The following is a 12650-nucleotide window of genomic DNA, read 5'->3' as shown; positions in this document are numbered from 1 at the left end:
CTGCAGAGAAGAGATGCAGCATGACCTGCAGACAGGTCAGACAGGAGTCAGTGGCACAAACTACATCACCAAGCTTCATTCATTGTTGTCCAAAAAACATTTAAAACACATCAGTGAGCCACACTGTTGCACTGGCTGACATGTTCCCTCATTACCATCAACACACACTGTACTTTATTATTTTTATTTAACCTTTATTTAACCCGATAAAACAATTTGAGATAAAAAACAAACAAACAGGCAAATTGTACAATGGCGATATGGCCAAGAAAGCAGCAAAGTCATACATCGTGCACATGTCGATGACATACATACAATACAATACAAAACAATTCCTACAAAGGCGACAGAGCAAAGACTAATGTCCACGTATCTACAAAAGAGGTAAGTGTCAATGTCACATACACTGTCCTGCGAAGACAATCTTCACCAGAAGACAACATGTGTATTACTCCACCGCAGAAAACGGTGTTCAACAAATGTTTCCTCCTGTTTGATTAATGTTTGATAAAAACACCAGAGGAAATCTCATTTAGAAAATTAAAAAAGGCAATAAGAACAGTGAAGAATAACGCCAGCCTTATCCTCTAACCATACTATAGTTGCCATGCTCAGATATTGTAGAAAGAATATTTTAAATGTTCCTATTGGATGTTAAAAATAATTGTCATTGAATATAATGTGAATCGCCCTAAACCGTTCTGTCTGGCGATTGGGTTGATATGCTTCGTATTTCATGTAAACACTTACAGTGACCAGCTTTGACAAGGTCATATAGTGTGGCTCATGTAGAGGTAGGATTATAGTAGTTGATTTTGTTCAGCTTTCTTCTACTCAGTCAATGCTTCTCCGTTATGCAGCTAGTTCTCCGATGGAGCCTTGTGACTATCAACAGCAGAAGAGAAGCCGTGAGCGTCGTGTTGTAACGGATCGCCACCTGTCACCATGTATTTTCACACAGCACAGCCGTGTGAAAATACATATTTCTTATAGGTGTGATAAATGATTTGTGTTGTAGTAAAAGCCAGTGAGCTGGAACTGCCAAGCACATCTGTTTGTTAATCACACATGACACATGTTGTGTGTTCATCTTGCTGCAAGATTTACATCATCATAAGTGGAAACAGAAAATAAAAAAATCTTATAGATAAATGTTTGTTCTAATATTAATATAGTTTTTTATTGTAATACTATAGTATAGTACAGACTCAGAACTAAACCTGCGTGAAAGTCTCTTTGTACAGTATATACAGAAATGTATTGATGGCTGATTGGCTTCTCGCAAATAATTACCAATAAAACCCCAAATATGTCAGTTACTATAGCTACCAAATGTAGCAGTTATTTTATAATACATTTCACAAACATGACACTATTATTAGAAAAGCAGTCAGAACGTTGTGTGGTTTTGTCCTCCAGTGTTTAAACTTGTGACAACAGTGTTGTTGACAAATTACAAGGCTTGTCAGTGTGGTGGCTTTCAGACACATCAGCTGTGATTTTCCTCTTCAACACTCAAGCTCTACTTTCATAAATACAGTCTTTCACTGCATCCCAAACTGTAATCAGAGCACGCTTTCCATTGAAGTCCATGGACTGCTGGGCTGAGACACACACACACACACACACGCACACACACCCTCACGCACAGATACACACACACACACACACACACACACACACACACACCCTCACACACAGATACACACACACACACACACACACACACACACACACACACACACACACACACACACACACACACACACACACACACACACACACACAGAGAGCTATAGAGGAAGAGAATAAAGGAATACAGGGATGTAAACAGGTACAATATCCCATGGGAGTCAATAGGATAATAACAGTAACAATATTAGGCTTAATTTGTACAGCCCTTTCTAAAATTGTTACACAACGAACACAGTTGGCACTCAAACCCATATAACATAGTTGAATATGTGATTTCAAGAATATACATTTGATTAAAATGAAACTAAACGACTTGTCTATAGTTTTCCTAGTGCTCCAAATGAACCATTCATTTACTGTTTGTATTCCTATTAAAATGATTACATTTGACCTGTTATTGGACATGTTGCCCTTTTCTTCTTTCATTTTATATTAACATTTTATTCAAACTGTGCTCCTTCTGTCTTTCTTTCTCATCAGACTTTTCACAATATTATTAGTTATTTTAACAAATGTATGTTCTTCGCCATGTGGTTGCCTTGTGCATCATATCTTTTTGGTCGTTTCTACATTTTCTACATGTCATGCATGAAGACAGGTAAGATTCAGCCTTTCCTCATAAGAACATTACAGTAAAATATAAATCAGACTTTAACCAGATCAAGCAAAGGGCCCTGGATGGACCATTCATTGACAAATACTGTATTTCCTGTGTACGAACATAGTGTTGCTGCTTATAGGTCTCACTTTAGTCTACATGCTTAAAATTTATATTTACAATATTTCAGTGCCATGGGAAATGGCAATACATCACAATAATGGGGGGGGGGGGGGGGGGACCAAATCCTGCTCCGGGCTCCCAAAGGTCTAGGGCCGGTCCTGATGTTCTGCTGTAAAGACAAGTTTCTTTGTACAGCCTTCAACATTCACTTTTACAAATCGCAAAATTTATAAAAGTGAATTACTTCACAAAACAAAAAAAGAAAATAAGATAAAAAGAAATACAAGACAATAATTAATGAAGTAAAAAAGGTAAATACAATAAAAAAATTAAGCAAATCCTTTGTTTAAAACACTGAAAGCAGAAACGATTAAAGAAAGATTCTGATGATGTGTAACAGGCAGGTTATCACACAGCGTTGGTCTTAACAGCAAATATTCATTCACCCTTTGTCTTAAGAGTTTTCTTGGGACAAGGAAGGTCCCTGTCGTCTCCTAAGGACTTCAAAAAGCAGTGACACAAGAAATACACCTTCCTCGTCCCCCTCTTATCCTGACAGTGCTTCTCTACCCCCTGACTCTGATGTAATCTACTCCATTCTCTACTCTGCTCCTCTCTACGTGTGTCCATTGCACTTTGCGCTCTGCACTACTTTTCTACATTTGACACTATTTTATGTGTTTATGATGTTTTCTATTTTCTATTCTATAGTGTGTTATCTACATTAAAACATCACAAGTGTTCACATATGAAGATTTGAGAACCACCTAAGCTTATATATTCACAAGTGAAATGGTGTTTATGTGACATATCTGAAAGTTGAAATTCTATTAAATTGCACTCTGCTCTGTGTCAGTCAGAGCTCTCCATGCAGGTTATTGACCATGCAAAGCAGACATCTGTGCTACTCTGTGCACACAGTTACAGACAATAATTATAGAGATTATATTAATACTCAGCATTTGTAAATCATACTCTGGCATTGGATAGGTTGGACTCTCCCGGAAAATAGGCATTCATAATATGATTATACTGAGAAAGAATATTTGCAATTTAAAAATAAATTTTCACACAAGATCTTTTCGGTAAATTACAATTGAGGATATAATGACTGAGTGGATATGTATTCCCTGTCCATCTCACTCAGCACATACGAGATGTATATCAGTGATACAAGAGAAGACTATTTATACATTATCACTATAGCCAAAGTAGAATAGGCTTATTTTTCCACGCGACTCTAAACGCAGACAATTCCATTTTCCTTTAAAAATTCTATTGTAAAAGACTGCTGGGGGTCTCTGTCTGATGCTGTTGTGTGTTTACGGCGTGAGTGGTTACTGACACAAGAGGGCGTGTTGGTGTGTGTCCGAGCGGCTCTGCGGGTCCCGGCCTGTCACTGCTCTGATTTAGGGCTCACACCATCAGCTGCTCTCTGCTGCAGGTCCATGTCCATGTCCTAGGAGGGATGTTTTCGTAATTTTTAACCAAAGAAATATCTAAACAAAAATGCGTTGTTACTGAGCTCACAACAAGGCTGTTTTTTGATTTTCTTAAAAGTTACCATAGTAAGGATACGAGTTTTGTTTAATTATCTGACAGCAGCACAAGGCAATATTTCAGTAATAGACAGGCTATGCTCGCGTTTAAAATCTGCGCCTTATAAACTCGGTGCAATATGTTTACGTCATGTCTCAATGCTTTGACTATGGCCAATATAAATCCACATCCTGTACGACCTTGTTCAAGAGTGCATGTCCAGGAATGTTTTGCTATGGCATAATGTATGTCCAGTTCAAATTGAAAGTTAAAACAAGAGATGAAGTATGTGTTTTCCTTTATGGAAAACACTCAGTTGACCATGTAAACATTAGTCCACTCAGCACCAATAGCGCACTGAAAAAATAAGAGAAAAGATTAATAGAACAGAAAAGAGCAAAGCAAAGCTGGAAAACAAATGATATGCAGCAATAAGTGTGCCAGCGTGTGTGTGTGTGTGTGTGTGTGTGTGTGTGTGTGTGTGTGTGTGTGTGTGTGCGTGTGTGTGTGTGTGTGTGCGTACGTGCGTGTGTGTGTGTGTGTGTGTGTGTGTGTGTGTGTGTGCGTGGTTAGTGCTGGTCAGGGTCTGCACAGCCAATCAGCTGCTCATGCAGATGACGTGCTGCTGTCCTACGTCAGCCCCGCCACTTGTCAGGATCAGAGCTCCACACACACCGGCAACAAACACATACACACACTCCCTCTCTGAGCCGGACAGCAAAGCCCCTGGCCCGGCAGCCCGGCAGCGGAGGACACATCCAGGCTTCCAGGCGCCGCAGCCCGCTGTGACAGTGGACCTAACATCGCCTTACTTTGTGGACATGGGAGACATGGGGGATCCGCCGAAAAGTAAGACACTTGTGCGGTGTTGGGATACGATTCTGGAACTAAATTCATCCCAACTTGAGAGTTGATTTTTTTTTGTGTTGTTTTTCCTGTTGACATAAATGGCCTATTAAAGTATTTGGTATAAAATAGGCTATTGAATTGAAAATTAAAAGTGAAGCTTAAAGTCAGCGGACGTTATCTACAGACTTTTTTCCACAAAAATGTGGCTCATATAGCCTATAATATTAATAAAATCAATCATAACAATAACGAAAACAATAATAATAATCATAATAATAACGATATCGATAAATATTTTAAGTCCATTTGATACATTATTAGGTCTACATTAGTCAGCGGACAGTTGTGAACTGTGTATGATGTGTCCTGCTCATGCTGGTCTTCCAGAGAAGCGGCTGATATCTCTGTGCGTGGGCTGCGGGAACCAGATCCACGACCAGTACATCCTGCGGGTCTCCCCGGACCTGGAGTGGCACGCCGCCTGTCTCAAATGTGCTGAGTGCAGCCAGTACCTGGACGAGTCCTGCACGTGCTTCGTCAGGGACGGAAAGACTTACTGTAAACGGGACTACATCAGGTAGGACGGCCGGGACGGGACGACCCTCTTCACATAGACTCGACAAGAGCTGAAGCTGCACGGCGATTGGAATTATTATATATTTTTTTTAATATTTTACAATATTATATTTAGTATATGGGACGAATTCTAGGCCACATGGATCCCTGATTTCAGTGGGTTAAAATCATAATTTAACATTGTGATCATAATCGTTTTTACTGCTATAACAACTTGTAGACCGTGCATCATTACAATAAATATACTTCAATGTCTCATGTTGATGCATTTTTTTTAAAAACATTGCACATTAGGCCTACATAAATCGAATCAATTATTCCGATCAGACTGTAGAATCCTATGCGCCATGCTTTGTGATGGAGCTGAAGAAAATAAAAATAAACATCATTCAACTCATTTTGTGATACAGTCTGTAAATAACTCACTGATTCGGTGTCATCACAACACGTTAATAAGTATTCAATTACAACTTAAACAGGCCTTCAGTTATAGTCTAATGACACAATTATTATTAAAGCTGTATTCAAATAAGTCACATTATAGATAGTGTCAACCAGAAAAACAACAAAAGTTTATTATAATTATATTATTGTGAGGTAGCCTATATCATAAACAGACTTACATGTACTATAACTGCTAATGTAATACTACTTATACTGCCAATAATAATAATAATAATAATAATAATAATAATAATAATAATACCTTTTATATTGTTTTGAAATTATTGCAACATAAATAATGCAAATGCCTGATAGCTCATCAAAAACTATTTACTTTTTATGACGACTGCTATAGTTAATATTATTATTATTATTATTTTTTTTTTTTGATTATTATATTTTTAATTCATATTATTATCAAGCCAAATTATCAATCGTCTTATTTATGTCGTACTGTATATTTTATTATTTGATTTGCTTAAGTGCCCACGCTGCCTGCAGATCTGACCGTGTGTGTGTCCCGCAGGTTGTACGGGATTAAATGCGCTAAATGCAATATCGGCTTCAGCAAAAACGACTTTGTGATGAGGGCCCGCTCCAAGGTCTACCACATCGAGTGTTTCCGCTGTGTGGCCTGCAGCCGGCAGCTCATCCCGGGTGATGAGTTCGCTCTGCGGGAGGACGGGCTCTTCTGCCGGGCCGACCACGACGTGGTGGAGCGGGCCAGTATGGGCCCTGGAGACCCGCTCAGCCCGCTGCACCCCTCCAGACCGCTGCAGATGGCAGGTAATGTCCCGGGCAGTGGGAGACAGGACTGTTAATGCTGGAAAACATACAGTGTTATATAACTTGCTTGACCTGGCTGCGACTTTTTTCTTCTTCCGAAGTTCCGAAGCCTTTTTCCGTAACTGGATTTTGATCAGGTGCTCCTTAAAAAACGGATTCTCCGACTTGACGCTCCATAAGACACAAGAGTGTGATGTTTCACGTTCTGAACTGCACCTCTTGTATTTCACATTGCCACTAAATGTTAACTGTGCGCAGTGTTGTACAGGTCGAGCATGTAATGTCAGAGTGATTTACTGGCCACATCTGATCTATATTTTAATGTAAATGTCATGCAGTCACATGCAGGGACGCTGCTCCCGGTGCCGTAACTAACAAGTGGAGCTTTCCTGCTTTCATATTTGACTCGCTGAGGTTGGACTGGTTCCGTATTCTCCTCCCATAGATAGGCTAGGTTTTGTCTTTTACATTTTCTTTTCTGCATACCATTGTCCTGTCAGGCCAGGCTCGGTAGATTAGATACAGTGGGCGCTGCTGTCAGAAATACACCAAGTTATCACTGCTGGAGGAGGAGTGCGAAACATCACTAAGGCTCCGGGTTGCCGTTGGTCTAAACTAGAAACGCTACGCGGTGCTGTGCATGACTGGAGAGAGTTCGAGTTTCTTTTCTAGAAAAGATTAGTTTGTCCTCGTGGTTTTTAATGTAGGCTATATTTTGACCTAGGACCAGATGAGTCAATCAGAGCTTCGCTGTTCTCCTGAAATAGGGTTGTATATAGAAGTAGTTTACAACGGGACTATTTTCAGCAGAATGGACAAACGTCTATAAAAATGTAGAATTTTGCTGCATTATTATGCAAAAACAAACGTCAGCAGCGTTGTGTTTGTAAAGTGTGTTATAAATAAAACAGACAGATTTCTATCAGGATGATTAAAATGGACTCGTAGCCGAACTGACACAGTTGTGCATCATGTGCTGCAGGAACATGTACACTTCTGTAAACTCATAAACCTTGTCCTTCCACATAATTTCTAATTTTTATTTGGGACAGACAGGTTAATTGATGTTGCCTTCCCTGGGTTGTTTTCCCGTCCTTTCTCAACAGCAGAACCAATCTCGGCCCGGCAGCCCGCGCTGCGGCCTCACGTCCACAAACAGCCGGAGAAGACCACCCGGGTCCGGACGGTGCTAAACGAGAAGCAGCTTCACACGCTGCGGACTTGCTACAACGCCAACCCGAGGCCCGACGCCCTAATGAAGGAGCAGCTGGTGGAGATGACCAGCCTCAGTCCTCGGGTGATCCGGGTCTGGTTCCAGAACAAGCGGTGCAAGGACAAGAAGAGGAGCATACTGATGAAGCAGCTGCAGCAGCAGCAGCCCAATGACAAGACGGTAAGAAGACGGGCCAGTCTTTCATATTGACAGCAGGCCTATGCTGGACTATGATGGAGTAGACTACGTTATGCATTTAGAACGTATGTATTGTACAGACACTAAACGTTGCAACTCTACATTATAAATTACCATGCTAGCCCCGGAGTAATTTGAAGGTAGCCTCTATTTAAGCGGCTTGACCGATAAGCCAAGTCCAGTCAATTTCATCCACAAAGCCCCAAATCACATTTGTGTCAGAGCAAACGGCAGAGCGATGTGTCGGTACCGAGGTGTAGGCCGAGCTGTTTGGGCTCCGAGCGTTATGGACGACCCCACAAGACTGTGAGGTCAGAGAGTAAAACACACAGAAAGTTCTCACCACACGCACACGCACGCACACACACACACACACACACACACACACACACACACACACACACACACACACACACACACACAAGTATTAATCCGTCTCTCTGTTTATTTGTTTGCTTGCTTATTGATTGTTCTGCTGATTGACTGGTGGATTCATTTCAGATGCCCCCCTCCCTTTCCTCCTCCTCCTCCACACACGCACACACACACACACACACACTCACACACACACACACACACACACACACACACACACACACACGCACACACACACACACACACACACACACACACACACACACGCACACACACGCACACGCACACACACACACACACACACACACACACACACACACACACACACACACACACACACACACACTATCATCTGTAATATCCCGCAGTGGACGATGTGTATCTGGGTGCTGACCACCACCCGTCCTCTTACAGAACATCCAGGGAATGACGGGCACCCCGATGGTGGCGGCCAGTCCAGAGCGGCACGACGGCGGCATCCTGGCCAACCCGGTGGAGGTGCAGAGCTACCAGCCGCCCTGGAAGGTCCTCAGCGACTTCGCCCTGCAGAGCGACATCGACCAGCCGGCCTTCCAACAACTGGTTTGTCTTTTTTCTTCTTCTCTAAACCATCAAGTCTCTCATGCTTGAAATGTATTTATTTATTGCAAAATTAGAAATTGAATTTCTATTCTGAATATTTGACATGCATTGGTTCTTCAATTCAGAAAAATGTAGTGGGCACTAAAATTATGTAGACTGTTGCAACCTACATTTACTAAATTGATTGTTTCGCCATGTCCTCGGACCTTTGTTATTCAAATGAATAATGTTTCCATAGACATTAAGATGAGCATAATCACGTATTAAATGACAGGATGGTTTCATGTTGGTGCAGATGTTTTCTGAGTTTTGTTTATGCCCTCCACTACTGATGTTAGGGATCTCAATAGTTTTCTATTAGGTTCATATCTTCAGATAAAGCAAGGCCTGTTTATGACTTGGCCAAGACGCTGCTTCTCATGTAGAAAACCTAACACAGGACCAATGATGGATTTGAACCCTTTGTAGATATATTTACTTTATCGTTATCGTTTTTGTTTTGGAGTGACGCGTCTCAGACAGCATCACATAATCTCCGGAAATCACCTGAAATGTGTTCAAACTAAAACGCGCTGAGGCTGTAAATCAATCAATCAAACCTTTATTTCATCTCGGGAATAAACGGAGGTGAAGACCTCATTTACAATATAGCCGAGTACAAAACAACGTCACGCCTTTCTTTGCCACATAAACACAATATTAGGGATTAATACAAGAACTGGAAGGTGATACGCAATTCATCCGTTCTGAAATCTGAGCTGTGTTAAAACAAGAACAATATTGTTATTTATGGATTGATTAAACATTTGGAATTATTTCATTTAGACAAGGTTAAATACAAATGAATACATTAACCGCAGCAGAATGCTTCCCTTGTACCTCAGCTATGGTCTTGCAGCTATGGTTTATATAAATACATATATATATATTTATTTTTTTGTTCTTCTATCCCATTATCTATGTAGGCTACTTGTTGTGTTCTAGAGGTCTGGATATGTGTTTTCCAACCTTACAGGCAGCGGCTGGTTTTCCCTTTTCTAATATAGGCTGCAATTATAACGCAGTCAATAAAAAATATATAATCCATCAGAGCGAACATCAAGTTTGCTTTTCTAAATTAAATTACTGCCCCGTTGCAGGGTACACATCAATCTACAATTAATCTACTGCAAAGATCCTTGGCAATCAAACTCTGACACTGATAACAAACTGTTCACTGTGATGGATTTCACACAAACATCTAAGTTTCAAGTCTTTGCAAGTTGATTTTTATTGGTATATAAAGCCAGAGAAATGAGCAAGCTTTGGAACAACTGAACACTAATGTAAACGATAGCTGTGTGTAAATGCACTAACACATGCGTGTGTCCATAGCCAGCTTTTGGTCTGTGCCTCCATCCAACTTGGTGAGAATAATAATGCGCATTTCCAGTTTTCACTGTGACACAAACTCCCCTGTGGTGTGGCTGGATGTTTCTGACCGCTGCTGCATGTGTCCCGCAGGTCAGTTTCTCGGAGGGAGGACCGGGGTCGAACTCGACGGGCAGCGAGGTAGCGTCCATGTCGTCTCAGCTTCCAGACACGCCGAACAGCATGGTATCCAGCCCCATCGAGGCCTGAGCAGACGCTGCAAGGACGGACTGAAGTGAACACACACCCTGTTCATCCCATCCCTCCCGACTGCACCAAACAACCCCCTGGTTGTATTTTGACACTGTGAAGACAATCATGGGATTTTACCACAGCCACATTCTAATGTCCATGCAGAAGAGACGGACGGATGCGTCGTCATGGCCGGTGCTGCACGTTCACACGCCTGGTTACAGTTGCCAAAACGAGAAGACATGAACCTGACTCCATCTTTAAATGGGACCTCTGAGAAGGAGAGAGACTAAATCGTATACTTGCGAAATGCTGTGCGCTACTTTGAATAGAAACATTGACTGGTGATTTTTTAAATTCGATTCACGCACCTCATAGTATAATAGACCATTTGGAGTGGAACAGCACTGCTTTTCTTCATTTAATTACACGATTTCTTTCATGACCCAAGTACTAAAGCATTTGCAACAAGGTATACCTCTATTTTGCCACAAGCTTCGTGGGACATTTGTGTGAATCAGTGTCCGTCCGAGAATTTTTTTTCTTTCCCAAAGATGTGTATAATTAAGTTAAAAAATACCGTTAGCTCTGGAAGAAAATGTTTCGTTTGTTCCCGTGCAACAAAATTTATTTATTATTTATTGTCGAAAAAATTTGCCACCTTTTGTGTAACTTTCTTAACTGAAGTAAAAAGAAACAAAAAAGATTGGAGTTTGGTCTGTGAGTTTTCTATCACAATTTTATGTTTTTAATAATCTACAATATACAGAATAGGACAATAGGAGAGTCCAACTGTCTTTAAAGTGTTTTTCTTTCTCTTTGTGAATATACACACGTGAGGCGGAACATCAGATCTATTAAATGGCTTGATGGATATGCTGTGGTTAATTGGGTGTCATGTTGGTGCAGATGCTGTCTCAGTTTACCTGTTGGCTGCCTCCCTGCTTTAGAACAAACTCCACTGTAAAACATCTCCTGTTTAACAAAGCTTCAGACTCCTAAAATCTTCTTTTCTTGAAACAAAGTGATCAAATCTGACAGTGAAATTAGATTATTTTAAATTGATGAATCCCTTTCAAGAAATGTTTAGAACCAAATGTCGTCTTGGTTTTAGTGCTGTCATCTGTCTTCATGTTTACAAGACAGAGATATTGTTTTAGAAGATTCCAACTCAATGGAAACTGCTCTGGGAACAAGGACAATACTGTCCCCACAATGGCAAATGTTCATGTTTTAAGAACAATCTGAAATGAAATGAGCTCAGATATGCCTGGCTCTGTGGCTTTTTGTCCTCAAACAGCCAACTGTTTATTTCTAACAGCCGGATTAGAAATAAATACAAATATTAAACTCAAAGGGAGGCAATATATAGTCTGACCTCTCTATCCCATACAAGAACAACATATGCTGTTTGCTGGGATTTATATTTTCTATTACAAAGCTTTGTCAGAAGTTGCTGTTTTTATTCTTTAACTATAACAAACACCAAACAGAAGAATATTTGGAATCACAATTGATGATGATGAGCGTGTTAAAACTTGGGAGACTCCACTGATCCTCTGTGTGATTTTAACCACCGCTATGTAAAGAAAATGTGCCAAAACCATTTTCTTTTTTAAAGCTGTTGTGTGAGGATCTGTATGAGCGTATCTACGCTCATGAGAAGAGAGCTCAGGTTCCTCATCTCTAAAAGAAAAAGAAAAAAACCTCATCAGGTAATGTGATCAGGTAATGTTTCAATATGTGAAAAATCAGGTTTTAAACTGTTGGCGTGTATTACTGTGCACGCTGACAGATGTCTGAGGTGTACAGTCCTCATCCTAAACCTTAGAAATCTGTCCTTTACTTACACACTGATCACTCTTCATCAGGTTGTTTATTGAAATATGGATAAAAAAACCCAGAGAGTGACATGAGTTGATAATATAATTCTGTCAGTGCATCACTTTCACCGTTGCTCTGCTTAATGCTGCTTAATTTATTCCACAGTGCATCAGCCTCCCTCCAGTCCCGTGAGCTTTCCGTGCAGCAACATACTGTATATCAGCAGCTTCCACAAAGCTCCATCTT

General features: G+C 40.7%; 1 protein-coding gene across 2 annotated transcripts; it reads left to right on the top strand.

Annotated features, from left to right (window-relative positions):
- The first annotated feature begins 4642 nt into the window (after positions 1 to 4642).
- Positions 4643 to 11454, top strand: isl1a (ISL LIM homeobox 1a). Of its 2 annotated transcripts, none has more exons than XM_029438821.1 (6): positions 4643 to 4804; positions 5192 to 5381; positions 6351 to 6610; positions 7720 to 8003; positions 8811 to 8978; positions 10482 to 11454. In XM_029438821.1, exons 1-6 carry the CDS (start codon positions 4777 to 4779, stop codon positions 10596 to 10598), a joined length of 1047 nt encoding a protein of 348 aa, XP_029294681.1. In that variant the 5' UTR covers positions 4643 to 4776; the 3' UTR covers positions 10599 to 11454. The 2 variants fall into 2 exon arrangements, with proteins under 2 accessions (XP_029294681.1, XP_029294680.1); XM_029438820.1 differs by having other exon boundaries at positions 7717 to 8003.
- The last annotated feature ends 1196 nt before the right edge of the window (positions 11455 to 12650 follow it).

This window comes from Cottoperca gobio, chromosome 9 (genome assembly GCF_900634415.1).
Source record: "Cottoperca gobio chromosome 9, fCotGob3.1, whole genome shotgun sequence".
In the NCBI taxonomy this organism is placed as follows: Eukaryota; Metazoa; Chordata; class Actinopteri; order Perciformes; family Bovichtidae; genus Cottoperca; species Cottoperca gobio.
The sequence above is the reverse complement of the archived record's forward strand: the minus strand, read 5'-3'. Positions and strand labels throughout refer to the sequence as shown.

Bases quoted from the DNA above. Each gene is read 5' to 3' on its own strand.
- isl1a (XM_029438820.1), top strand. From the start codon at position 4,777: ATGGGAGACATGGGGGATCCGCCGAAAA. The intron at 5,382-6,350 runs GTAGGACGGCCG...TGTGTCCCGCAG, and splicing joins TGTAAACGGGACTACATCAG to GTTGTACGGGATTAAATGCG. The intron at 6,611-7,716 runs GTAATGTCCCGG...CTTTCTCAACAG, and splicing joins CAGACCGCTGCAGATGGCAG to CAGAACCAATCTCGGCCCGG.